Below are 27002 nucleotides of genomic sequence, written 5' to 3'. Positions count from 1 at the left end.
TTCGGAGCTCCTGATGAATTTTGTTTTGCGCTTTCATTCGTCATTTCGATAGGCTGCGTTCGCTGCTTACTTCCACTAGCAGTAGGCAGCAATTCTCCGGACTGGTTGGGGACGACGGGAGACGGGTTAGAGCTGGTGATGCTGCTATCATCGACACTAGAGGCTAAGGCTGGGTATGCCGATTCGTTCAAAGTAACGAATGTTGGCATCAGAGATGGTACGGTGTTGTTCACCACGTTCGCAAAACTCGCTGGCTGATTACTGTTGCTGGACTTTATCTTCAGACGATCGTTAAGATCCGACTTTTGCCCTAACAACTTTTTGTTTTCCACACACGTGGACCCTGGGTGGGATGGATTCGTACAGTGCTTGCACGTGTGTATCTGGTTACGATAGGTTACCAAACTCTGCTCTCCCTGAATGGTAACAAACGATTTTATGTGTCGCCGTAAAATCATTTTTGCAATGCGTACACCAGTAGGTACCCCTTTCAGAGGATAGTTTTCACTCCAAATCTGATCTTTGATAGTGATCACATCACCATACTGCTTCAGAAAGGCCACAATTTCCTCGTTCCGAATGTTTTCGGAAAGGTCATGAAGTTTGACTTCGACGCCTCCGTCATCCATGACGAGACGGACCCTCACCTTAGTCTTGTTCACCTCGATCTCGTGTTTCTCATGATGCTTTTCAACAATGTCAAGGGCGGTTTGCAATTCTCGGCACTTGATATGAACACAATTTTGCGCATGGTTCATTTGGAGACGCACAATATGGTCTACAGTCAACCCTAAGGTTTCATGAACGAATTTGTGAATTTCTTCAAACATCGGACGTTTGGGGAAATTAGAAAGATCGATTTTGAACGTGTTTTCTCGAGGTCGCACGGATGCCATGGTAGTTCAGTTTGCTCAACGATAGCAAAATACGATACCGGTCGACAGCGTAGGCTGACGCGAACACAGTTCAACACACCGAAGTGCGAGTGAATATACGATAGGAAAAAATAATACGGAGTTTGTTTTTAAGACGTCTGGTCGCGGCGAAAGCTTGAACCTAACTTGCAATAATAATGAGTTAGTAAAACAGTATCACAACGAAAAATAAAATTGCTGTCATGGGACTAAAATACACTTATCTTGCATGTGGGCGTCAGCTACTACGACAAAAAACATTAAAAACCTACGGCGAAGCGCATCTCTTGTCAAGTGGTAGTCAAATACTGATACCACCCTATTAAAAACTCTCTGTAGCCCGTTTAGAGCGTTACTCGAACCATAGTTGGTGCGGCGGAGGGGGAGTCTCAACATTATGCTATTCCGCAACGGCCGATGTTGCATATCAGCGACGGTCAGTGCTCTGCTTAAGTCCCTACAGATACGCAACGGAAGAAAGTCTATCAGCTGGCAGCGGTCCTCGTAACTAGGGAGGCGAAATGGGTCTCTCCATGGTAGTTTGCGTAATGCAAAACGAACACAGCGGCGTTGTTTTGATTCTATGCGCTCCAATCCGTTGTTGTAGTAATCGGACGTTGATCGGACGAGAGAGCAGTAAAGTGCCTTCAAGCAATGTACGTCGGTTAAATTGTTCGCCACCCTAAACACAAAGCCAAGCGTTCTTGTCGCTTTATCGACGAGAAAGGATATGTGCTGGGCAAATGAAAGTTGCGAATCCAGAAGAACTCCAAAATCTTTCACGCAATGCACTCGATTGATGGTCGTGTCGAAAAGAAAGTAACTAAAACCGGAAGGGCTCCTACTTTCGTGAAAAAGTAATTACCGAACATTTCGCCGGATTGACCACAAGTCGGTTCAGAGTACACCAGTTGGCAAACACAGTGATCTGGTTTTGGAGGGATTGGTAATCAGCTATTGAGCAGCTGCGAAAAAATATCTTCAAATAGTCCGCAAAGGATAGCCGTGATAAGCAGCTCAATAGCTTCGCTACTGTACTACGCGATGTGATACCCCGGTAGTTGTTCACATTACGCTTGCTCCCCTTTTTGTAGACCGGAAACATATTTGCAGTCTTCCAGCAAGATGGGGATGTGCCGTTGGATAGAGCGAGTTGAAATAACAGGAGAAGGGGCTAAGGCAGACAGGTGATATTCTTTTTGAGAATCATCGATGGGACATTGTCAGCACCAAGCTTAGATGAAGTCTTAAGCTTAGACAACGCTCTTGAGATGGCTTCAACATTCACTTCAATATCAACGAGCGATTGATTCGCTAATGGGACGTTGCTAACAGCGGTGGTCACGACATCAACAGGTAGGGACACGGCAGGTATTTCCGTCCATCGTCATAGGGGCTAAAACCATCGAAAGCAACATCCCTTCGCTAGAGCTCCACTATAGCAGAAGGTATCTCCTGATCTTAAGATTTGATACGAATGAGTTTGTCAAAAAAGTGTCTCCTTTATTGGTTTTCGAGACTATGACGAAAAGACGAAAATACCTGCCTTAACCCTAGTTGTTCGTCTTCAAACACACTGGCGAATTTAGCTGAGAACAGGGGTGGCATTGCGCACCTCGACTCAACCATGCAAACTGTCATACGAAAGAGATTGTCGAAAGGAGATGCGCAATAATGTTCCAGGTTGCATATACCTTGTTGGGTGCTTGCAGATTCACTATTGAAGACCATGGACAATGGAAATCCAGTCTCTTTGTGCTGTTCATTTACGTAGCTCCAAAAGGACTTTGGGTGAGATCTTAGTCGTCGCTGTATCCCTCTTTGGTTGCGTATAGGAAATGATAACGACTGATCCGCTTATACTCGTGTTGTTTCGTGTAACTTCTAAGTGCAGCTTTCTTACACCTTTTCTGCGACCGGAGAGCATTCGTCATCCTCGGGATCCGAGAGTCAGATCGTACGGACTTTTTTGGGACATGCCTGTCGATGATGTACGCCATGATGTGAGAAAAAGTTTCTGCAGCAGAATTAATGTTCACTGGATCGAGAATGTGTTCCCAATCCATATTTGATAGCACTTCAGTAATACTGCGATGGTCCACCTTATGGAAATCGTACGACACCACGGCTGAGGTGTTGAAGAAATCACGCATAACATTATCTTCGACCGCAATCACAATAGGGCGGTGATGAGGAACATCCTTAACTAAGGGTGCACGAGCCAAACAAGTGGAAGGTGCCGTGGTACTACTCACGAAGCAGAGGACCAGAGAGTGATTATTCTCGTTGACCTCGCCATTGACTTGAGATACCGTTACGATACTGTAGTTATCTAGAAGTTTAACGGCACCTGCATGGAACGTGGAGCTTTCAAGATCTAGATGGAAGAAGCCGCTGTGAATAGGAGTCCATGCAATTCTCGTAGGGTTGAAGTCGCCCAAAATCACAACATCATCACAAGGCTGGCCATATCTGAAGCACAAGACACAGATCGGCAGTGGGTGTCAATGAGATCAAAGTCGCGAGTCCGATCCGGAGGGATGTACATAGCACAGAGGGATAGTTGCCTATCACCAAGCTGAATAACAACCCATAGTTCCTCAACGGTGTTCCAAAAATAGCCCTCAACCATTTTTGCTTTCAAGCTGGTGTTAACTGCAACAAGTACGCCACCTCTGTTTACTGAAACCTCGGTGCCGGTTCCAAGAACGTAGCTCGAAATAGTTCGAGAATCAAGCCAGGTTTCAGTAAACACTATGACGTCGTAGTTCTGATCCAGAACAGCTAGTCGATATTCGTCCAGAAGGCCGTTAATTCCTCCAACGTTTTGGTAGTAGATGGATATGTCGGACTGCATGTGACGAGGAGCGAGTGAACAACTGCAAATCGGAACACTATCAGGCAGAGAAGGATCCATTGGTTGAGAGTACTTGCCGACATAAAGGGTTCGGAAGACCCCATTTTCTGACCCAAGCACAGAACCGGGACCTGGTCGCTGGCAGGAATGGCACGACTGATTGGGAGGATTAGGGGCTTCCTCAGAGATTGTGGCATGAGTGCGTCCCGGGAGCGTACTGGATGTTGAGGCAAGATGTGCGATATCATATCTCGGATGAGCTGCCGGATAATCATGTTCTTCGCCGTATTCAAGTTGATGGAAGACCCTCTCCCTGCTTCCGACAGCAGGACCGAAACGACTGTGATGAGCGGAGATGGCAAGAGGCTTGGCTGATTTCTAGAGGCTGAGGGCTTCTTTGAGACTCTCTTCGGTGCGTTCCCGATTCCCAGAGGTAGCGAATTCGGCACGTAGATTTGTCGAGCGCAGGATACTAAAATGTGGATCGGCATCAGACGTCGGAGAAAAGAAAACTTGATTGTACTTGCTTGTCGTTGCAGACTGGAAAACACCCGAGCTGCAGGACGGCTAAGGTGAGCGTAGGCACCAGAAGGCAGGACTGAGCTAGAGGTGTCGGGGGCTTCCATAATGCTTTTCACAATTCGTCCCGGTTGCGAAGATAACGAAAGATTGACAGTAGCCTCGAATGTTAAAAAATGTTCTGGTCGGAGCTTCATCACTGCCGGATCTGTCGCTTGAAGATACAGTAGAGTTGAAAGTTGCGCTGGAACACGACATAGGATCAGGCAAAGAAATATTGTCACGGATTTCATACTTGCCTGAGAAAGGTGGTTGGGAGATCCGTACACCAAACTCGATTGTAGAGCCAGAACGACTCTGATGGCAGGAAATAGTACGATTGTGCATGCAGGAAGCAGCTAGCAGGACTGAATCGAGTGGTTCTGGGTCTCCCATAGAACGACAGCAGGCAGTGCAAAACAGTCCGAATAATCTTTGGTTATGTATGAAGACCTCAATGTCTTACTCCATAAAATTCTTGAATATGAATCATATGTAGCATTTATTTATCTTCATTTAGGAGATTTTCAGTCGGTGACTATCATATGTAGCATACTACGACCAATAAAACACCGTGGGAACAAATAGGTAGAAGAACTAGTGATTTTTTTTTATATGAGAATTGCCATGAATTTCTTTTGGAATTCTTTGGGAATTCGTTCGGAAATTTTATTAAAATTACTGAAAGAATTTCCCAAAGAATTTCTGGAAAGTGAAAGGAATTCCCAAAACCATTTCTGAAGAAATTTCTGTAGGAATCTATTGAAGGATCCCTTAATGAAGAAATTTGTAGAATAATTTCTAAAGAACTTGTCATAAGACGAGTTTGTAATATTCCATTTAATTCCAATACTCTATTGTATTGTTGACAGATACGTATTTTGACCTCAACAATAAGGCCGTCTTCAGTGTCTTGTACTTGACTCGACCTGAAGAGACTAACTTACGTTAAGGTCACTCTTCACGGAATCCAAGTTTCAAAGTGCTCGCGTTTTCAAGGGCACACCACTCGATACGGAGGCGGCGAACAATTGTCATTTTTGTTGATTTAGCTTTGCTGCGTCGCAGCATGCGTGAAATAATAAAAATGACAGTTGTGCGTTGCTTCCGTATCGAGTGGTGTGCCCCCGAAAGCGCGAGTGCTTTGAAGTTTGGATTCCGTGAGGAGTGACCTTAACGTGACAATGAAGAAGGTCTTACTGTTGATGTCGAAATACGTATCGATTCTATCCACCATGAAAACATTTCCGAATGATCGTGTCAAAACCAGGTCAAAACGAAAAGTGCGGCGGTGTGCAAGAAGACGGTGTGTGACGACGAAGAATGAACCCAGCATCTAGAAGGTAACTAAAACCCAATAGGTACGATGGGCAGGGCATGTTGCAAGAATGCTGGACAGCAACCCTCCAAAAATGGTGTTCGCTTCCGATCCGGAAGGTACAACACGGCGTGGAGCGCAGCGAACAAGGTGGGCCGATCAGGTACAGAACGACTTGGCGAACGTGGGTGGGGCGCATTCGAGGGTGCAGAGATGCGGCCTCGAACCGTGTATTGTGGTGTCAAATTGTTAATTCCGTGTTAATTGTCTAGATGTAAGTTAAATAAGTGAAATAAACAGGGGAAAAGGCAGAATAACAAAAATGCAAAAAGCAGAGTAGAGCAGTACCTACTGCAAAAGATCGTGTTCGTCATAAGGCAAAGACCACTTCGTCTTACTCTATCTCAGGCGACCAAATGAAAGAATGGTGGGTTCTTTGATAAATTTCGCATTAAAGGAAACAAAAATTAAATTTCTAAATTATTTCAATAGATATGTGCAAAGAATAATGACTAGTCGATAAATTAGTCATGTTCCTTAAAAAATAAATAAATCAGACATTGCGTACTTCTGTGCCATGTCACGGAATAAATATTTGTTAAGATTGTTGTAGCATCCTCCGCATTTCTATAGATCAACGGTTCTCAACCTTTTCCTTGAGAGATACCCCTTCGAGCTTTTGCATGATTCGAGGTACCCCCTCTCGAAAAATAGGCTTCCAATCCTCTTGAAAACATAATTCCGAGCCCTTTGAAGGGAAGCTTCTTTAAGCTTTTGAGTCCCTTTAGAGTAGGTTTCTGCGCCTCTTTATTAGAGGCTTCCGAGCCTCATGAAGGCGGTTTTCGAGCCACTTGAAAGGAAGCTTCCGTTGCATCTTGAAAGAACGCTTCTGAGCTTCTTGATGCTTCCAAGCCTATTGAAAGAAGAATTCTGAGCTTCTTGAAGCGAGGCTTCCGAGCCTCTTGAAACGAAGAGCCTCTTGAAAGAAGGCTTCCGCACCACTTGAAAGTAGAATTCCGAGCCTCTTGAAAGAAGGCAACCTAACCACTTGAAAGGAGGCTTTCGATCATCTTGAAATAAGGCTTCAGAGCCTCTTGAAAGGAGGCTTTTTAGTCTCTTGCAAAAAGGCTTCCGAGCATCTTGAAAGCAAGTTTTTGAGCCTCTGGAGAAGAAGGCTTTTGAGCCTCTAGAAAAGAAGGTTTTTGAGCTTCTTGAAAGGATGCTTCCGAGCCTCTTGAAAGAAGGCTTTTGAGCCTCTTGAAAAGAGGCTTTCGAGCCTCTAGAAAGGCTCTTGAAATGAGGCTTCCGAGCCTCTTGAAAGGAGCCTTCCGAGCTTCTTGAGAGGAGGCTTCCGAGCCTCTTGAGAGGAGGCTTCCGAGCTTCTTGAGAACAGGCTTCCGAGCCTCTTGAGAGGAGGCTTCCGAGTCTCTTGAAAGGAGGCTTCCGAACCCCTTGAAAGGAGGCTTCCGAACCTCTTGAAAGGGGGCTTCCGAGGGGCGTAAAAGGATGCTTCTAATCCTCTGGCAACGAAGCAACCGAGTTTTAGTGAAAAACAAATCATTTTGTTCATTCGACGTTTTATGTACAATATATTTTTTTTTAAATAGAAAATACACAATTATCAAAATTTTATCAATGAATTTTGATTGAAATTTTAATATGTCCGCCATTACGCATTTTTGTCCGAGGTACCCCCTAAGGAGAACGAAGGTACCCCTAGGGGTACATGTACCCCAGGTTTGAACCGCTGCTATAGATATTGAAAGGGGCAGATATGTAAACATCGAGTGACATCTCTCATTAAAAAGGAAAAATTGCAGTACTGCAGAGAAGTAGAACGGGCGACTAGAAAAAGTGCAAAAAAGATAACAAAAAGAATGCAAATGATGGAAGCTAGTACTGGAGCATACTTAGGCTCCCTGACGTAGAGAAGTAGGCCGGCTGACAAAAAAAAGGTGCAAAAGAGATAGCACAAAGTAAGAATAATCGAAAAATGCTAACGTCTTCAGTAGGCTCCCTTACAGATGGGCAGAGGAGAAGGCCGGGTGACATATAAAAGTGTTAAAACAGACCATACCAATCTAAAATAAAAACAAAAAAAAGTTGAAAAAAAAGATCAAAAGTTTATAGAAATGCGTCTCCGCTAGACCAATCGACAGAAAAGCAAAATCAAAAAAAGAAAAAAGGATGGCAAGTTGAAAAAAGGGATATCAAAAATAGGTTTGGTTTGAATACGGAAACGACATTTATATGTTTTAAACAAAGACAAAACTTCGTAAAGATATTTTAAGATTAGATTAATGGAACGGTTTTGAAATTTGGTTCCAAATATTTTATTTACAGAGCTTCTATTTGAAAAAAATATGTTTCAGGGATAGTATAATTGTTTGAAACTGGAAGCAAACTCTAAGGTGACAGGAGATTAGAATTGATGATTTTAATTTTGAATTGAGACTGTATTTGAAGAATGAATATGGGAATCGCAATAAGAATTGGTATTTGGAAATTGGCATTGGATTTGAACAAAATTTTGATTGGTTTTGGATTTCTTAAGAATAACTACCTCAAGAAGATAAAATATGTAGAATTTTAATTTCAAAATGTTTGAAACCAATCAGAGATTTTACGGATTTATCCCTTCAATTATAGTTTTTACTATTGACGCCATAATATAAATGCATCGATTAGGTACACCAACATTATTGGTGCCACACCTTCACCAGAACTTTGGCGCCCAAGACAAGCGTCTTTGGCGGCTTCAATCCTGTTACTGACGACGCCGCTCTTTCTGTTCGCCTGATTAGTAATGCAACAGTTTTGCAAAGAGTTTTAAGATATTTTCCTGGAAAAAATATTCAAATATAAATACAGGAGGAATCCAAACAAACCCCAAAAAAAGCATAAAAATATTCGGGATTCAGAATGGAATTCGGAGCTGTGCGGAATTTGAGCCAATTGGCTGAATAATTTTCATTTTTACCTAAAATAATATCACGCGATTATTTGAAATATCAACTAATATGTTCTAGTTTCTCTACTATAAAAACTTACGAATCAAAACAGTATTTCGCCCGACAACATGGTAGAAAACTCCCATGTAAATGTTTCACGTTTCGCCACACATCAATCTTGTTCCTTTACAATGGTCTAAAAATGATGCTCAAAACACATACGACTGAATTTCAACATACCTTGCATCCTTCACAGGTAAACGCTCCGAAATGAAAGCCTGCGGCAGGTTCGCCGCACACCTTACACTGTTGATTCATCTGCAAGTAAACCAAGTGAAAAATGAACCACCTTTAGTAACACGGTAATGTAACGACTTACGACACTCCGGACAAGAACAAGCTTCGATGAGCGTAATGATAAAGTTAATATTAATTTAAGACAAGCGATACGCAAAATAATAATAAAATAAAGTGCACCCCAAAAGCCCTCTGGTGACGAAAAAAAAGGAAAAGTTGACCCAAAACTCGATCGAGATTGTTTCAGTCCAGTTCACTCTCTGATGCGTACCAATTCAAATGACGACGACCCACGGTGATAATAATAATTATAATTAAAATAAAGCGAAGATGCTCCAAGCGCTTCGGTCACGCAGAGAGCCGCCGACATCAAAACCGAAAAGGACCCAGCCAGATATCTGCACGACATAAAAATCAATTTCGAATCAACCGACGGACGTGACACCCTCCGAAGAAGCCCGCGAAAATGATCCCCACTGCCCAGGATGGTGGTCCTTCGGCTCAGCGCAAAACCCGGTCCATTATTATGTGCGTTGTGTGATAATTAATTACAAATAATGATAGCTGACGGCATCAAAAATCAATAAAACTGACTGGACGCGCAAAAATAAATACGGCAGTTGTACCGATTTACTACATGCAACACACGGGTAGTGTTTTTTTGGAAATCATAGAGGTTTCCCAGTCGGTAGGACCTTGCTGGATATTTACTGATTTGTTATGAACAAGATGTATAATAAGAATGGTTTTGATTGCGATTCTATGACTTATATTAGACTTCAAGACTTCATTTATTTTTTACCTAATAATCCCCAATATTTCTAACAATATTGGACAACGGGTAAGTCATCGTGGAAAATCTCCTTTACAGTTTCAAGTGGATCGTAGAAATAAAAAGCTTTGGGAACCGCTAGTGTGTCGCAATTAACATACTTGTGTGTAGTTATAAATGGTGCTGCCTCCGGAGCATTCGGATGGTGTTTCTCAACCAGTGTTCATAAATTTTCAATGCAAACAAAGCGTCGATTTTTCCCATGTACTGCCAACGGCGAGAGTCTTATTCATCAAGTCCAACAAGCGTTCCGCTGTTTGACGGCGGCAATTTTTAACCAACCAATTTTTTTCATTAAATCAACATTCGTCAAGAACTGAAAGGTTAACACGCGACAGGAGTAGCTCAGTAAGGGGATCAACTTGTCAACAATCCGTCAAACGGTGAATCGCGACAATCGCTCAATTTGTACGGCAATCAATAAATCGATTGGCGGCATGTCGGTCAACCTATTCAATGATCGTTCTGGCAAAACTGGAATTCATAATGACGGACATAGAGAAGGAAGGGAAAAAAATGATGTCTAACAAAGAAACCGGACTCTGGGTGGCGCTATCTAATCGATTCCATTCAGCGCATTTGTCAATGAAGCAAATATAATTTTACGGATTATGTTTGACGTTTTCATTCAAAGACAAAAAATAAATCAAGCAAGTTTAAACCGTGAGTATGATATAAATGCTGATTTGTGTTAAATGTCGAGTTTGTCGTTTATAAGAAATAAAATGGTTGATATGAAGCCCATTGAACAAACCCCTACAGTTAATCCAGAACTAATAAAAAAAAATCTAAAATCAAAACGAAGCGGAAATCCATTCAAATCCAATACGCAGTATCAACTGCAACTATCATACCAACGCAAATTCAAATCCAATCCGAGTCCGATAAGAATCTAATCCAAACCCAATACATATCGAATCCAGATTCTATCCAAAACAAATTCAATTCCAATCCAAATCTATGTTAAATCAAACCCAAATCCAATTCAAAACCAATTCAAATCCAATCCAAATTCAAAACCAATTCAATCCGAATCAAATAAAAACCAAACCAATCCGAATCAAATAAACCAATCCAAACCAATCCAAACCAATCCAAACCAATCCAAACCAATCCAAACCAATCCAAACCAATCCAAACCAATCCAAACCAATCCAAACCAATCCAAACCAATCCAAACCAATCCAAATCCAATCCAAACCAACCAAACCAATCCAAACCAACCAATCCAAATCCAATCCAAACCAATCCAAATCCAACCAAACCAATCCAAACCAATCCAAACCAATCCAAACCAATCCAAACCAACCAAACCAATCCAAACCAATCCAAACCAATCCAAACCAATCCAAACCAATCCAACCAATCCAAACCAATCCAAACCAATCCAAACCAATCCAAACCAATCCAAACCAATCCAAACCAATCCAAACCAACCAAACCAACCAAACCAATCCAAACCAATCCAAACCAATCCAAACCAATCCAAACCAACCAAACCAATCCAAACCAACCAAACCAACCAAACCAACCAAACCAATCCAAACCAATCCAAACCAATCCAAACCAACCAAACCAACCAAACCAACCAAACCAACCAAACCAATCCAAACCAACCAAACCAAACCAAACCAATCCAAACCAATCCAAACCAACCAAACCAATCCAAACCAACCAAACCAACCAAACCAATCCAAACCAATCCAAACCAATCCAAACCAACCAAACCAATCCAAACCAACCAAACCAATCCAAACCAATCCAAACCAATCCAAACCAACCAAACCAATCCAAACCAATCCAAACCAATCCAAACCAATCCAAATCCAATCCAAACCAATCCAAACCAACCAAATCCAATCCAAACCAACCAAACCAATCCAACCAATCCAAACCAATCCAAATCCAATCCAAACCAATCCAAACCAATCCAAACCAATCCAAACCAATCCAAACCAACCAAACCAATCCAAACCAATCCAAACCAACCAAACCAACCAAACCAATCCAAACCAATCCAAACCAATCCAAACCAATCCAAACCAACCAAACCAATCCAAACCAATCCAACCAATCCAAACCAATCCAAACCAACCCAAACCAATCCAAACCAACCAAACCAATCCAAACCAATCCAAACCAATCCAAACCAATCCAAACCAACCAAACCAATCCAAACCAATCCAAACCAATCCAAACCAACCAAACCAACCAAACCAATCCAAACCAACCAAACCAATCCAAACCAATCCAAACCAATCCAAACCAATCCAAACCAATCCAAACCAACCAAACCAATCCAAACCAATCCAAACCAACCAAACCAATCCAAACCAATCCAAACCAATCCCAAACCAATCCAAACCAATCCAAACCAATCCAAACCAATCCAAACCAATCCAAACCAATCCAAACCAACCAAACCAACCAACCAATCCAAACCAACCAAACCAATCCAAACCAATCCAAACCAATCCAAACCAATCCAAACCAATCCAAACCAATCCAAACCAACCAAACCAATCCAAACCAATCCAAACCAATCCAACCAAACCAATCCAAACCAATCCAAATCCAATCCAAACCAATCCAAACCAACCAAACCAACCAAACCAACCAAACCAATCCAACCAATCCAAACCAATCCAAACCAATCCAAATCCAATCCAAACCAATCCAAACCAATCCAAACCAATCCAAACCAATCCAAACCAACCAAACCAATCCAAACCAACCAAACCAACCAAACCAACCAAACCAATCCAAACCAACCAAACCAATCCAACCAATCCAAACCAATCCAAACCAATCCAAACCAACCAAACCAACCAAACCAATCCAAACCAATCCAAACCAATCCAAACCAACCAAACCAATCCAAACCAATCCAAACCAATCCAAACCAATCCAAACCAACCAAACCAATCCAAACCAATCCAAACCAATCCAAACCAATCCAAACCAACCAAACCAATCCAAACCAATCCAAACCAACCAAACCAATCCAAACCAATCCAAACCAATCCAAACCAATCCAAACCAACCAAATCCAACCAACCAACCAATCCAAACCAACCAAACCAACCAAACCAATCCAAACCAATCCAACCAATCCAAACCAATCCAAACCAATCCAACCAACCAAACCAATCCAAACCAATCCAACCAATCCAAACCAATCCAAACCAACCAAACCAACCAAACCAACCAAACCAATCCAAACCAACCAAACCAATCCAAACCAACCAAACCAATCCAAACCAATCCAAACCAAACCAAACCAACCAACCAAATCCAATCCAACCAACCAATCCAATCCAAACCAATCCAAACCAACCAAACCAATCCAAACCAATCCAAACCAATCCAAACCAATCCAAATCCAATCCAAACCAATCCAACCAATCCAAACCAATCCAAACCAATCCAAACCAATCCAAACCAATCCAAACCAATCCAAACCAATCCAAACCAATCCAAACCAATCCAAACCAATCCAAACCAACCCAAAACCAACCAAACCAATCCAAACCAATCCAAACCAATCCCAAACCAATCCAAACCAATCCAAACCAATCCAAACCAATCCAAACCAATCCAATCCAACCAAACCAATCCAAACCAATCCAACCAATCCAAACCAATCCAAACCAATCCAAACCAATCCAAATCCAATCCAAACCAATCCAAACCAATCCAACCAACCAAACCAATCCAAACCAATCCAAACCAATCCAAACCAATCCAAACCAACCAAACCAATCCAAACCAATCCAAACCAATCCAAACCAATCCAAACCAATCCAAACCAATCCAACCAATCCAAACCAATCCAACCAACCCAACCAATCCAAATCCAATCCAAACCAACCAAACCAATCCAAACCAATCCAAACCAATCCAAACCAATCCAAACCAATCCAAACCAATCCAAACCAATCCAAACCAATCCAAACCAATCCAAACCAATCCAAACCAATCCAAACCAATCCAAACCAATCCAAACCAATCCAAACCAATCCAAACCAACCAAACCAACCAAACCAATCCAAACCAATCCCAAACCAATCCAAACCAATCCAAACCAATCCAAACCAATCCAAATCCAATCCAAACCAACCAAACCAATCCAACCACCAATCCAAACCAATCCAAACCAATCCAAACCAACCAAACCAACCAATCCAACCAATCCAAACCAATCCAAACCAATCCAAACCAATCCAAACCAATCCAAACCAACCAAACCAATCCAAACCAATCCAAACCAATCCAAACCAATCCAAACCAACCAAACCAACCAAACCAATCCAAACCAATCCAAACCAATCCAAACCAATCCAAACCAACCAAACCAATCCAAACCAATCCAAACCAATCCAAACCAATCCCAAACCAATCCAAACCAACCAAACCAATCCAAACCAATCCAAACCAATCCAAATCCAATCCAAACCAACCAAACCAATCCAAACCAATCCAAACCAACCAAACCAATCCAAACCAATCCAACCAATCCAAACCAATCCAAACCAATCCAAACCAATCCAAACCAATCCAAACCAATCCAAACCAATCCAAACCAATCCAAACCAATCCAAACCAATCCAAACCAACCAAACCAAACCAACCAAACCAATCCAAACCAATCCAAACCAATCCAAACCAATCCAAACCAATCCAAACCAACCAAACCAATCCAAACCAATCCAAACCAATCCAAACCAATCCAAACCAATCCAAACCAATCCAAACCAATCCAAACCAATCCAAACCAACCAAACCAACCAAACCAATCCAAACCAATCCAAACCAATCCAACCAATCCAAACCAATCCAAACCAACCAAACCAATCCAAACCAACCAAACCAATCCAAACCAATCCAAACCAACCAAACCAATCCAAACCAATCCAAACCAATCCAAACCAATCCAAACCAACCAAACCAACCAAACCAATCCAAACCAATCCAAACCAATCCAAACCAATCCAAACCAATCCAAACCAATCCAAACCAATCCAAACCAATCCAAACCAATCCAAACCAACCAAACCAATCCAAACCAACCAAACCAATCCAAACCAATCCAAACCAATCCAAACCAATCCAAACCGAACCAAACCAATCCAAACCAATCCAACCAATCCAAACCAATCCAACCAAACCAACCAAATCCAATCCAAACCAATCCAAACCAATCCAAACCAATCCAAACCAATCCAAACCAATCCAAACCAATCCAAACCAATCCAAACCAATCCAAACCAATCCAAACCAATCCAAACCAATCCAAACCAACCAAACCAATCCAAACCAATCCAAACCAATCCAAACCAATCCAACCAATCCAACCAATCCAAACCAACCCAAACCAAACCAATTAAAACCAAACCAATCCAAACCAACCCAAATCTACTCCAACCAACCCAAACCAAACCAAATTAAAACCAAACCAATATAAATCAACCAAACCAATCCAAATCCAATCCAAACCAATCCAAACCACATCCAATCCAAACCAATCCAAACCAATCCAAATCCAAATCCAATCCAAACCAATCCAAACCAATCCAAACCAATCCAAACCAATCGAATCCAATCCAAATCCAATCCAAATCCAATCCAAATCCAATCCAAATCCAATCCAAATCCAATCCAAATCCAATCCAAATCGAATCTAAATCGAATCCGAATTCAATCCAAATCCAATCCAAATCCATTCCAAATCCAATACAAATCCAATCCAAATCCAATCCAAATCCAATCCAAATCCAATCCAAATCCAATTCAAATCCAATCCAAATCCAATCCAAATCCAATCCAAATTCAATCCAAATCCAATTCAAATCCAAATCCAATCCAATCCAATCCAATTGTTCAGAAATTCAATGTTTTATACCACTGAAAACAATCCCAAATCAACTCGACATCTTAGGATTGGTAATCCCACATGGACACTTGCACAAAGTTAACTGACATAAAAAAATGGAACTGTTATTCTGATATCCATATTAATCAAACTGTTATTTTACATTCAGGTGTTGAAATTTAAGTTTTCAAACGTAGCAGTGTTCAAACGTGTTTAGAAGACCGAAAAAAACTGCAAATAGATAAGACTTCATCAAGCGGCAATAAATGACGAAGCTGTGAACAAAAACCAACATTCCACCTCAATGATCTTTGAAGAAGAAAATTGTAATTCACCTCACTAATTCAATTTGTAGTATCAATCACAATTACAACGAAAGGCTACCTCCCAGGGGACCCGAACAGGCGTCCGGTTGCTTGTCACTGGTTGGGTTTTGCGCGCACGACTTGGCAGCACACATTCCGGCAGTACAATTGCAACAACATGCTTTTGTAACAAACCCATGTGCCCTGATATGCTCCGTTCAAGTGCAACGAAAGCATTGCAATTGCAATCTACGCTCGCTCCTGCCTTCTTCCCCTTGGCACACACAATCGTATTTTAACAACCTCGAAGGCGACCTGACAAATGGGCATCATTGATAGCAAGAGCCGGTCATGAATACTAATCAAGCACGCTCTCGAACTGCTTAGCTCAGTTCTGCTCTGTGCCGACCGACATCCGACCATCTTCATAGTTCTCCTTGGTACTGCTGCGGAATTTTGCTGTTTGTTTATCACAAGCCAGGCACTGTTCGCTGCCAATGTTTGCCGATCATCTCTCGGCCGGAGGAGGAACAAATACCTGTCCGATTCTTCGACAAATTGTCGCTTCGAGTGCGGAATTGAATGTGAATGTTTTTTGCTATCGAGCTCGAACAACCTGTGCGCATCTATTGGTCACTGACAGTGATGGTAAATATTTATCAGTAAACTATTTTGGTTGGAACCCGCATTGCTGTTGGAAAATATCCCTCACGCTCGAATATTCAACACCCCAATAGCAGCGGTCATCGAATCGGTGTCAATCGAGGCCATAGCGATTTACAAAATTGGCATCCACGATTGGGCAACGACGGGTGCAAATGCGCAAATTCATACCAACTGCCTTCGATGGAGCGAAAGTGTGCGGTACATAAACATGGAAGCTCCAATCGCCTGCGGGATCATCCCGAGAAAAGACATTATAAATTTCCACCCATTTTCAGATCTCTACAGGTTTCAGCCGTCATTGTTACCAGCAACAGTGTGGCTTGTGGTGGGGGTGCCGGGAAATCTGACCACCTGGTTGGGGTCTGATCCTGAAGCGCTCGCTGACTGTGTTTATCGCCTTCAAACGTTCGATCGCTACCCAACGCGCAGCCTCAGGCTCCCGATCGGGCGGCTTCGGAATCCATTCAATATCGATTTCCATTATGGATCAACCGTACCGGGCGGCGCGCAGGCTTCCGTATAATGCAATTTATGTGACAGAGTAAGAGCAGTACCCGAAGTAGCAGAGTTGAGTGGTTGAATGAACGACCGACGACCGACCGAAGCAATGCGTTGTCGTCGTCTATAACAATAATAATACTCTAGGTACGGCGATCTTCGGCGGCTGATAAAACCCCTTACACGTACAGATCGTAAAGCAATTTGTATTGAAGGGGCCATAAATGGAGCGACACAGGGAATATGCAAGACCGACGAACTGTCCTCGCACTATGGCTGCTGCTGATGCTGCGACATAGAGCCGCAAGAAGCTGCTACGTTTATTGCCTTTGCCGTATCACCATGCCACCGAATCCCACCGCCGCGGCGCGCCGTCGCTTCGTTTCCCAAAGGAGGACCGAGGTGGTGTAGATTTAAGTCCAAAAGGTTCGATAATAGAGCATTTCTTTGGCGGCTTGCGGAAAATGGCCCCAGGATTGTGACATGAGCTGATCTGTTTGAGTGGGGTTGACATTTTTCTCGTCTCTGGTTGTGCGGTTGTATTCGTTGGGAATGAATAGTTAGATGTTTTCTTACTACTGTGTTGAAAAAAAAAATAGTAATGCTCGGTATGTGAATATATTTAACAAACAATATGTGAAATTTTTAATGTTATTATTAGGAAGAAGATCTAATAAGACAGCAAACCATGAATCGTTCCGTAACGTTTGGAATGTCTGAGATGCATTTATTTTTCCGTTGGTGCTCCCGTGTCATCGTTATTATTGGCCGTTTTTAAGAGCTATGGTTGCCGAAGTCTTTTAATGAGAAAACAAAATAGAATGGCACAACCTTTACAGATTAGAAAAAAATTAGGACGGAATAAAAAAAATGCTCGATCTGGCTCTCGGTACGCGTTATAGATGGCAATTTTTTTTATTAAACTGTTGTTCAGCCTCCATTCAAAATCATATTTAATGCGTGCTGGATAATGAAGATAAAAAGGTTTCTTTCACTGTTCTCTGGAAATTTGTGCTTCTGAACACCTAAACCCTTAAGAAACAGATATAGTAAGACAAGTTTAGGATTGAGTGATTGTTACATAGACCTGTGCGCCGATCTACTTTGAACCGGCGGCGGTGTGAATGTCATTTTCTAACGGCGGCGGTGGCACGGATCGGCGCGGTCAAAAATTAGTCTTCAAACAATACTCTCTTGCATTTCACGTGCACTAAAAGCGGTAAGAATCATTTATATTAGGTAGAAATTTTTAGGAACTGATATAGGAATTCTCCAGGAGTTTCCCATTTAAAAATTCTGATAAATGTATTATTCATTCCTCAGAACTTCAGGGATGGCTCGCGAGCTGACGTGTTTTTGTGAACAGCAGGTTTTTCGCTGCCAATTTTTTTTCTACAAATAAATGTTAAACTTGTCGTCCATTCTGAAACCTGAGATGTGAATCTATCGCGTGAATAAGGAATACTATTTGCAAAGTGGCTTCGTTCCGATATACGTCGCAAAGAACATCGGGGACGTATATCGGAATGCACTACTCAGTGTGCTCTACAAAAGGACACCACATGGCACGGACGTAATCCGCTACGGTCACTAGGGAGTATGGTAGATAGTTTCTTCTTCAGATCATTGCCGTTCGCTGTAGCCGCTGACAGTGCTGCTGCAGCCGTACATAGTGCTGACTCTCTGATCAGTTGGAGAAGTGGCCAGCGTTGTCGGCATCGTAGGTGAAGATCATCCGCAGCCAAATTGGAAGCACTGCCAATTCTTCCAATTTTTGCTGGGTAAGGTTGGAAAACTAAGGTAAGTTTTGTCTTTTCTTATTGCGTTCTTAATGTGAAGGCAAAGACCGCATCGATAAAGAACGAAAATTCTGGACAAGTTTAGACAAGTTGGACAAGTTGGACAACTGCTTTGTGCGAGTGAGTAAATTAATCAGAAATTGATAATTTGTATCGAGTCCGGTCGTGTTTTCTTCAATAAGCAGAACGATCGGCCGGTCATCAAAATTTTGTTCTGCGTAGTGCGGTAGATATTTAAAATAATTAGTGTTCGTTCTAATGTGTTAAAATCAATCAAACTACACGCATACACGGCATACCGTTTACCAAAACGAACCCTGCCACACTTCCTACCCCATATATCCAACATCCCAGTGATTTCTCGTTGAAGTGCAGATGACTCGTCGGCTTCTATCAAAGCGAGTATCATGTCAACATGTTCCTACCTATTCCTTAATTGACCTGCATTCGGACACGGCCGGCGCTGGTATTGCTTATTTTTGGGTCACCAGTTCTTACACATTGAAGATGATGTTAGTCCCAAACTTCATCTGTTGGTTCTCTGTGTAATTACAGCTGACCTGGCAATAACGGAGGAGCAACCGTGGGCGGTCAATCATGCTCATGCTCATGCTCATTCATTCCTCAGAACTTCAGGATAAGGGAGTTCCCAAATCTCCTAGATTCCAAATTTTTCGGGTGCATTAAAGATCTGAGAGAATAAAGCCCCTTCCCTTGAATTCTTGGATAAGAATTTCACAGGAATACTTTTTAGAAGGAACTTTCCAGAGTTGATGTGAATCCCCGAATGCAAGAAGAAGAGAATTCATATAATTCATGGGAGAATATATCCTCATTATTCGTGAGGGAGAAATTCCCCAGAGATGTCCGAAAGAGGAATTATCTAGAATATCATGGCTGAGGTGAGTAATGGACTATTGAAGGGTAAATTACCCAAAAATTTTGGATAAGTATTCTGGAGAATTCTTGAAGTAGGAATCTTCCAAAGTTTCTGAAGCAGAAATTTCTTCAAAAATCCTAGAGCAAGAAAATTCTAAAATTCTTGTAGAACGACTACCTAGAATTTGTGAAGAAAATTTCCGCCAGAATATCTGAGGGATTTTTCTTTAGAATTCTAGATAAAGTAATACCTATGTTGAGAGGAGTTCTTTAGAATTTTTGGTGAAAATAATCCCAATAATTCCTGCAGGAGTGAGTCCTCACAACTCCCGGGGAAAGAATTCCCCAAAATTCCTGGAGATGAAAGAACTCAGAATGTTTAAAAAATCAGTGTACCAGAATTTATGGACCAGCTCCTAGAATTCATGAGGAAGAATTTTCGAAGTTCCCCAAGATCCTTGAAAGAAGATATCTTAATAAATTCTGACGGGTAACTTCTGGGAAGGAAATCCCCAGAATTCCTAGAGTAGAGTTCCCAGAGTTCCTGGAGAAGCAATTTAGCAGATTTTCTGGATTGCGTTTGATTAAGCAACTATGAATTATGTTTCTGCCCAACTTTGAATCCCACTGCGTTCAAATACAATGATCCAGAATCTGTTCGCATTCTAAGTTTTTTTTGGGAAGAAAAAAAATGACCGCAACGGATCGTTTTTCAATGTTTTGCCCTTTTTTAGACAATTATTCTTTTCATATAATCTTGTCCTGCTATGAACATATTATATTATTTGTTTGGAATTTTTTCTACTAACAAATTGAAACATTTTCGGCCAAATTGTCTTTCTACCAAACGACCATTTCGTCCAAATAACTTTTCCAGCCAGAGGACCATTTCGGCAAATGGTATTTTCGGTTAAATGGCTTATTTGGCCAAACAGGTTCAAAATACAGCGAAGAACATCGTGGCAGACGCCATCAAAGAAGGACGGTACGGGACAACGAACCATGACGAGAAGAGGATTCAAAAGGAGCTTAAGGAAAAACCAGTATACTACGTAGGGTTAGGGACAAAAGGTCGAAAGACAAAAGGTCGAAAGGACAAAAGGTCGAAAGACAAAACGTCGAAAGACAAAACGTCGAAAAACAAAAGGTCGAAGGGACAAATGGTCGAAAGAGACAAAAGGTCGAAAGGACAAAAGGTCGAAAGGACAAAACGTCGAACGGGACAAAAGGTCGGAAGGGAGGAAAGGTCAAATTAGGCAAAAAACTGAAACAAAAATAATCAATCTCGCACCACAGTTGCCCTACACAGTTAGCAAAAACTCAACTTTTTCACAACTTTAAACAATTAAATAACATTTATTTAGTGAGTACCTGAGATGAGATAAGACAACTCAAAGCTGAATGCCCTCACACAATTTTCACCACGATTTTTGTGACGAGCAATGCAGTGTGACCCTGACCATCCCTTTTTGATTGAATAAAAGGGAGCAAGACGAATTAACTTCAACAATTAATTATATAATACTTACTCTTTAAACGGTAGTCCATGATTGCAATGGTTTATATAATTTTATCAGGTATTTTTTATTTGTAATTCACGTTCACAAAACCGAAATAATTAGTTTGACCGAGATTATTTGTTTATGACAATACCGATGTTGAAAAATGCCCGACTACTAGCAACACGGCGAAACCAAAAACAAAATACCCGTCTGGGAAAAAACGCGACGCTTTGCTTGCCGGCGTTTGTCAAATCGGCGAATAAGAAGTGGTCTTTTCTGACAGCAAAGTGGTTGTAAAAAAGGACAACTAGATGTCTTATCTCATCTCAGGTGAGTACAACTAATAGATGGATGATTGAGTTTTCCAAATGTCAATTCAATCTGTCAAAATGGCCCACGCCGCACATCATGCACACTGGCGTGTATTACACGCCCGTGAATTTTCAATACTCGTGCCTGCAGCGTGCACTATTTTGACAGATCAAAGTGACATTTAAGAAACCTAGATAATCATCTATTATTTACACTCATTGAATGAGTTTTATTAATTTGTTAAAAAAAAGTGAAAAATAAAAGAGCAATTTTTTGCTGACTGTATAATAGGACAACTCTGTCTCGCGCAATACAAGTTCATTCATTTCCTAAATCAACAATCTTTTTTATTTCTAACAGAAATTTTTAGATATTCATAATATTGTTTCGAAGTAATTACTCCTTCTTTGAAAATAGCTCATTCTTCAACTTTGATTGATGAGATGAGTCTGTTATTCTTGCTTGAAGTTAAATGCATTTCACAAATTTCTTTGGAATACACCCAACTTGTTATCAACTTGTTTTTAATCTATCTTTCTTCCCTTTTGGCCTTTTGTCCTTTTCGGCATTTTGTTCCTTCGACCTTTTGTCCTTTTCGTTTTTTTGTCCCTTTCGATCTTTCGTCCTTTTCAACCTTTTGCCTCTTTCAACGTTTTGTCCTTTCGACATTTTGTCTTTTCGACCTTATGTCTTTCGACCTTTTGTCTTTCGACCTTTTGTCATAGATTCATACTACGTAAAAGCCGATAAGGGCAATGCAGTAGTGGTAATGGATAAAGAGGACTACGACGAACAGATGACGACGAAAATCAGGACCTTATAGACATTTGAGAGTGGACCCGCTACCAGGATTAATAAGACTCACGGACAAAACAATAAAGGAGTGTAAGGCGATCATCGGAGAAGCTCGAGTGAAGACAGTAAACCCGGTTCTACCTAGGATTAAAGGATTACCAAAAATCCATAAACCAGACAAGGAGATGCAAGAGATAGTTTCATCAGTGGGTTCCCCTACCCAAAACATAGCCAAATGGTTGGTAAAGGAGTTCCAAAGTATGCCGAAACCATTCCCCAGCAGGTCAGTCATCAACACCCAGGAGTTTTTATTCCAACATTCAGTTTGAATGTACGGTTTCAGCATACTTACTTTTGTATTCTAACATGTAGCGATAGAATATGCGTCACTCTTGAAGTATCATTTTTCTTAAAAGCCTACCTTCTTTTTTTTAACTAATTTTATTTGCTATTTGCCTTCATCTCTTAGACTAGGTGATCCGTGTTTTTTTAACACTATCATCCTTATTTGATATGTTACATTTTTAATTATTATTAATACATTTCAAGTGCCTTTGGCCGTTAGGATTTATCCTCCGGTTGAATTGAAGCATGTAGGAATTACAATGTTTTTTAACTTAAACTAAACTTAACCTAATTTATGCTAAGGGTACAAGATTTAGAATTCTGATAATTTACTTGCAGTGAGCGATCTGATAAATAATTTTGGATCAGTTTAATAATGTAGAGAGGAAAATTAAAATTCATCAATTTTGCAATCAAACCTTCATGCCAAACACTGTCAAATGCTTTCTCTCATCAAGAATACCAACTCCAGTCGAATATCCTTCAAATTTGTTGAGTCGAATTAAATTCGTAACTTTTTTTCCTTTATTAACGTGATTTTTTAAGGGCAAAAAAAATTCGTAACTCTTAATAACCGATGAGTGGTTGAATGCCCATGGCGAAAACCAAATTGCTCATCAGCAAAAATAGAATTGTCATTAATATGAACCATCATTCTACTTAAAATAATCTTTTCAAACAGTTTGCTTATTGAAGAAAACAAACTAATTGGGCGATAACTAGAAGCCTCAGCTGGATTTTTGTCCGGCTTCAAAATAGGAACAACTTTGGCGTTTTTCCATTTATCTGGGAAGTATGCCAATTGAAAACATTTGTTAAATAAATTAACCAAAAAGGATAAAGAGCTCTCAGGATGTTTTTTGATAAGTATGTAGAAAATACCAGGGCTATTATATCACCCGGGGCTTTCATATTTTTAAATTTTCTAGTAATAGATCTCACTTCATCCAAATTAGTTCCCAACGAAGGGTCAAAAACATTATCTTGGTTGAGAATATCTTCGAAGCTCCGTGTAACCTGATCCTCAATTGGACTAGTGAGACCTAGACTAAGGCACTAAGGCAAGTTATTCGGAAGTTCATTCAGAGTTTTTCTCACAGATTGTGTCCTGAATTAGGTCGGTGGATGGAATTAATTTGGGAATTACCTTTGAAACCCGTTCCCAAAATCCGCTAAGAATTGATAAAAAAGTATATTTGAGGGATACCGGATAGAATTCTTTCCTAAACAATATCCAGAGATTCTTTTGAAATTCTTTCAAAAACTCCTTCGTACATTTCAGAATATTCTTCTGGAATTCTGCCAGAAATTACTTCAGTAATTCTACCAGGAGTTCTTTCTTGAATTCTTGTATGGGGTCGAGAAGGAGGAGGAACTTCCGGAGGAATTTCTGGAGGAATTACTTGAGGAACTCCCGGAAGAATTCCTGGAGGAACTTCCGGAGGAATCCCTGAAGGAACTTTGGGATGAAATCATGTAGAAATCTTCGGAGGAATCTCTCAAGGTACTTCCGGAGGAATCCCTCAAGGAACTCTCGGAGGGATTCCTCAAGGAACTATCGGAGGATTTCCTCAAGGAACATGTAAGGATGAAACTTGCGGGGGAATTTCTGAAGGAAACTTCAAGTAAATTCCTGAAGGAACTTCCGGAGGAAACGTTGTTAAGTTTTCCATGTTGGACTATTGAAAGATTAAGAATTTCAGAAGGAACTTCTAGCATTAAGGTAGCCTCACACCTCGGGAATTTGGTTCACGGATTTTTACATATATTTTCAGGATATGGGAACGGATTCAAAATCCCGACCCCATTTAAAATGCACGGGGCCCAAAATCCGACAGAAAATTTTCCTGAGGTGGCGAGGAAGAACTAGCGAATCCTGGAGACATTTTATTACATGCTTCTGAGTGTTTTTCGAAAAAAAAACTTTTACAGAAATAGTAATTTGAATTCAAATATGATTTATTAGATGAATTCTTGTAGAATAGAAAATCTCCTATACTTGAATTCTATACGGAATTCTTGGTAAAAAAAATGTGCACAGGATAATAGAATATAATTTAATACATTATCCGCCCAAAAGTAAATTGCACTATCCACCAAAATCAGTTCACGCACTTAAAAATTTTTATTTTTCGTGATCTGATTAGTCAAGTCCAACGCACTGCCACTGCACTGGATGTCCTGGATCATATGTTTCAAATCAAAATAAACACTATACTACGCACACAAACATATCCAATGACAGATGGAACTAAAAATGATTTTTTAATTCAGGATTCGGGTTGGCACTGACCCAGGTTTAAAAATGAATTCGACATTAGAAGGAAGTGGAGAATTCAGAAACTCTGAAACTGAAACAGAAACTTCATCTGGTTTTTATTAATGCTCGTTGCTGAGCGTGGAGACGTGACCTTCTAAGAGGTTTTTCCCAGAACGGTGTCCCTGCAGGATTACCACCGCTTGTCGGAATTTTACTTCCGCAAACTGGTCCAACGTAAAACGAAGGCACAGATCGTAACGGGATCAGTGGGTACAAATAGCGCTGAGAAGCACTGTTGAAATTAAAATAGCTTCGAGTAGTATTAAAAACTTCCTTCCGCAAAGAGAGAAAAGAACCGCACAGCACGAAAGCACGATGCGGTCTGAAGAACATCCTCCGAAATCTTGAAAACACTACCGTTGAATTTCTGAGTAAATTTCCTTAAGAATTAGGAAGATCTTTTTGTAGAATTTCAAAGAAAGAAAGACGAGATCACCATCTTTGACCAGTGCTCACACAGACTGAATACTTAACATTTAGCATTAGACAACGGACAGAGCATTCACACAGCACCTAGTAAACAAGTGGAGCGTTTTCCGCTTCACGAAATGTTTTCTCCTTACTAGGGCGGGAATCAAACTTACACTCCATGGCTTGCAAAAACGCTTAGACGACTGACGCCACTTACAATGCATATTTCAGAAATTTCCCGAGTAAATTATTAAGAATTTCCATTGGGAATCTCGAAGAATTACCTGCGTAAATTTCCAAGGATCTACAAAATTTCACGTTGAAATCAAATGTTTTGACGGGGAATTAATCCGAAACTCGACTGGCATAAAATCATTTGGCCGAAATAGACATAATGTCGCCGATAATGTCGTTCGACCGAACAGGTCATTTGACTGAAAAGTCGTCTAATCGAATAGGTCATTAAGCCAAAAAGGCGTAGATGGTCGTTTGGTCGAAAAGGGCCATTTGGCCGAAATCCGAAATAAACATATGGTGTTGTTTGCCTTAAGCCGAAAATTCTGCTTGGCCGGACGAGGTGACATAAAGTCGAAAACGGTTTGCGACGTACGGGTGAAGATCATACGGCCGAACTGATAATTTGGCCGAAAAAGACGTTTGCTCCGACAGCTCATTTGTTCAAAAATGGCGTTTGGCTCAATGGGTCGTCGTTTGTCGCCGTATAATCCGATCAGCCGAATAACATTTTCGGCCAAATTGCCCTTCCTACTTAACTACCGTTTCGGTCTAATGGAATTTTCGATGGCAAGGCCTATTCGATCAAACGACCTGTTAGGGCCGTATTGGTCGCACCGCCAAACCAATTTTCACATAATAACCGTATCGGACAAATGGAATTCGGTTAGATAGGTTTCGGCTTAAGGTATTATTCGGCCAAGTGGTATTCGTTCAAATTACTTTCAACCAAACGACCCTTCGTCTTTTGAAAAAATTACTCGTAGAATTTCCGAGGAATTACTAATAGACAACATAATGAATTTCACGTAGAAATCCAAAGAAATTCCGTAAAAAATCCAGTTGAAATTCCATTGGAAACAGTTTTTGTGAAACTTTTAAAAAATCACAAGGAAATTCTGTTGATGCATGCATGTCCGGTGGCATAGGCAAACTCCTAAACAATTTCCCGTGAAAATTTCAAAGAAATTTCCCTGAAAACTTTAGAGCAATTCCTGTTGAAAATTCGAAAAGTTTGGAAGATTCTCCTGGGACAGCTCATTGGATTTCTCCGGGGAAATTAAAAGGATTCTCCCGTTAATATCTTAAAATATCCTGAAAAAAAGCTTTACGTTACGAACGTGATAATAAAATCGCCAAGCCATCGCCGACCAAAATTGTGACAAACGTTGCCGCTAACGATTTTCAGATCGGTGCTGACCTCTAACGGTAGTCAAAATCCATGAACGGATCAACGGGATATTTTATTAGATGTTATATAGCCAAAATAAAGATTATTTGAGCAAAAGTTAAATTTTCAGCAACAACAAAAAAATGACTCGATTATCCGGAGTGAA

At 40.8% G+C, this 27002-nt stretch overlaps 1 protein-coding gene across 1 annotated transcript in view; it reads right to left on the bottom strand.

Moving 5' to 3' along the window:
- LOC134220103 (protein embryonic gonad) overlaps nt 1-27002 on the bottom strand; it is a 509451-nt gene that overhangs the window by 199538 nt on the left and 282911 nt on the right. Inside the window, exon 2 of the mRNA XM_062699086.1 lies at nt 8839-8916. Coding sequence (XP_062555070.1) covers nt 8839-8916 — 78 coding nt within the window. The remainder of the gene's footprint in view (nt 1-8838; nt 8917-27002) is intronic.

This window comes from Armigeres subalbatus, chromosome 3 (assembly GCF_024139115.2).
Source record: "Armigeres subalbatus isolate Guangzhou_Male chromosome 3, GZ_Asu_2, whole genome shotgun sequence".
NCBI lineage: Eukaryota > Metazoa > Arthropoda > Insecta > Diptera > Culicidae > Armigeres > Armigeres subalbatus.
Note: the sequence above shows the minus strand (reverse complement) of the source record. Positions and strands in the feature narration are given on the sequence as shown.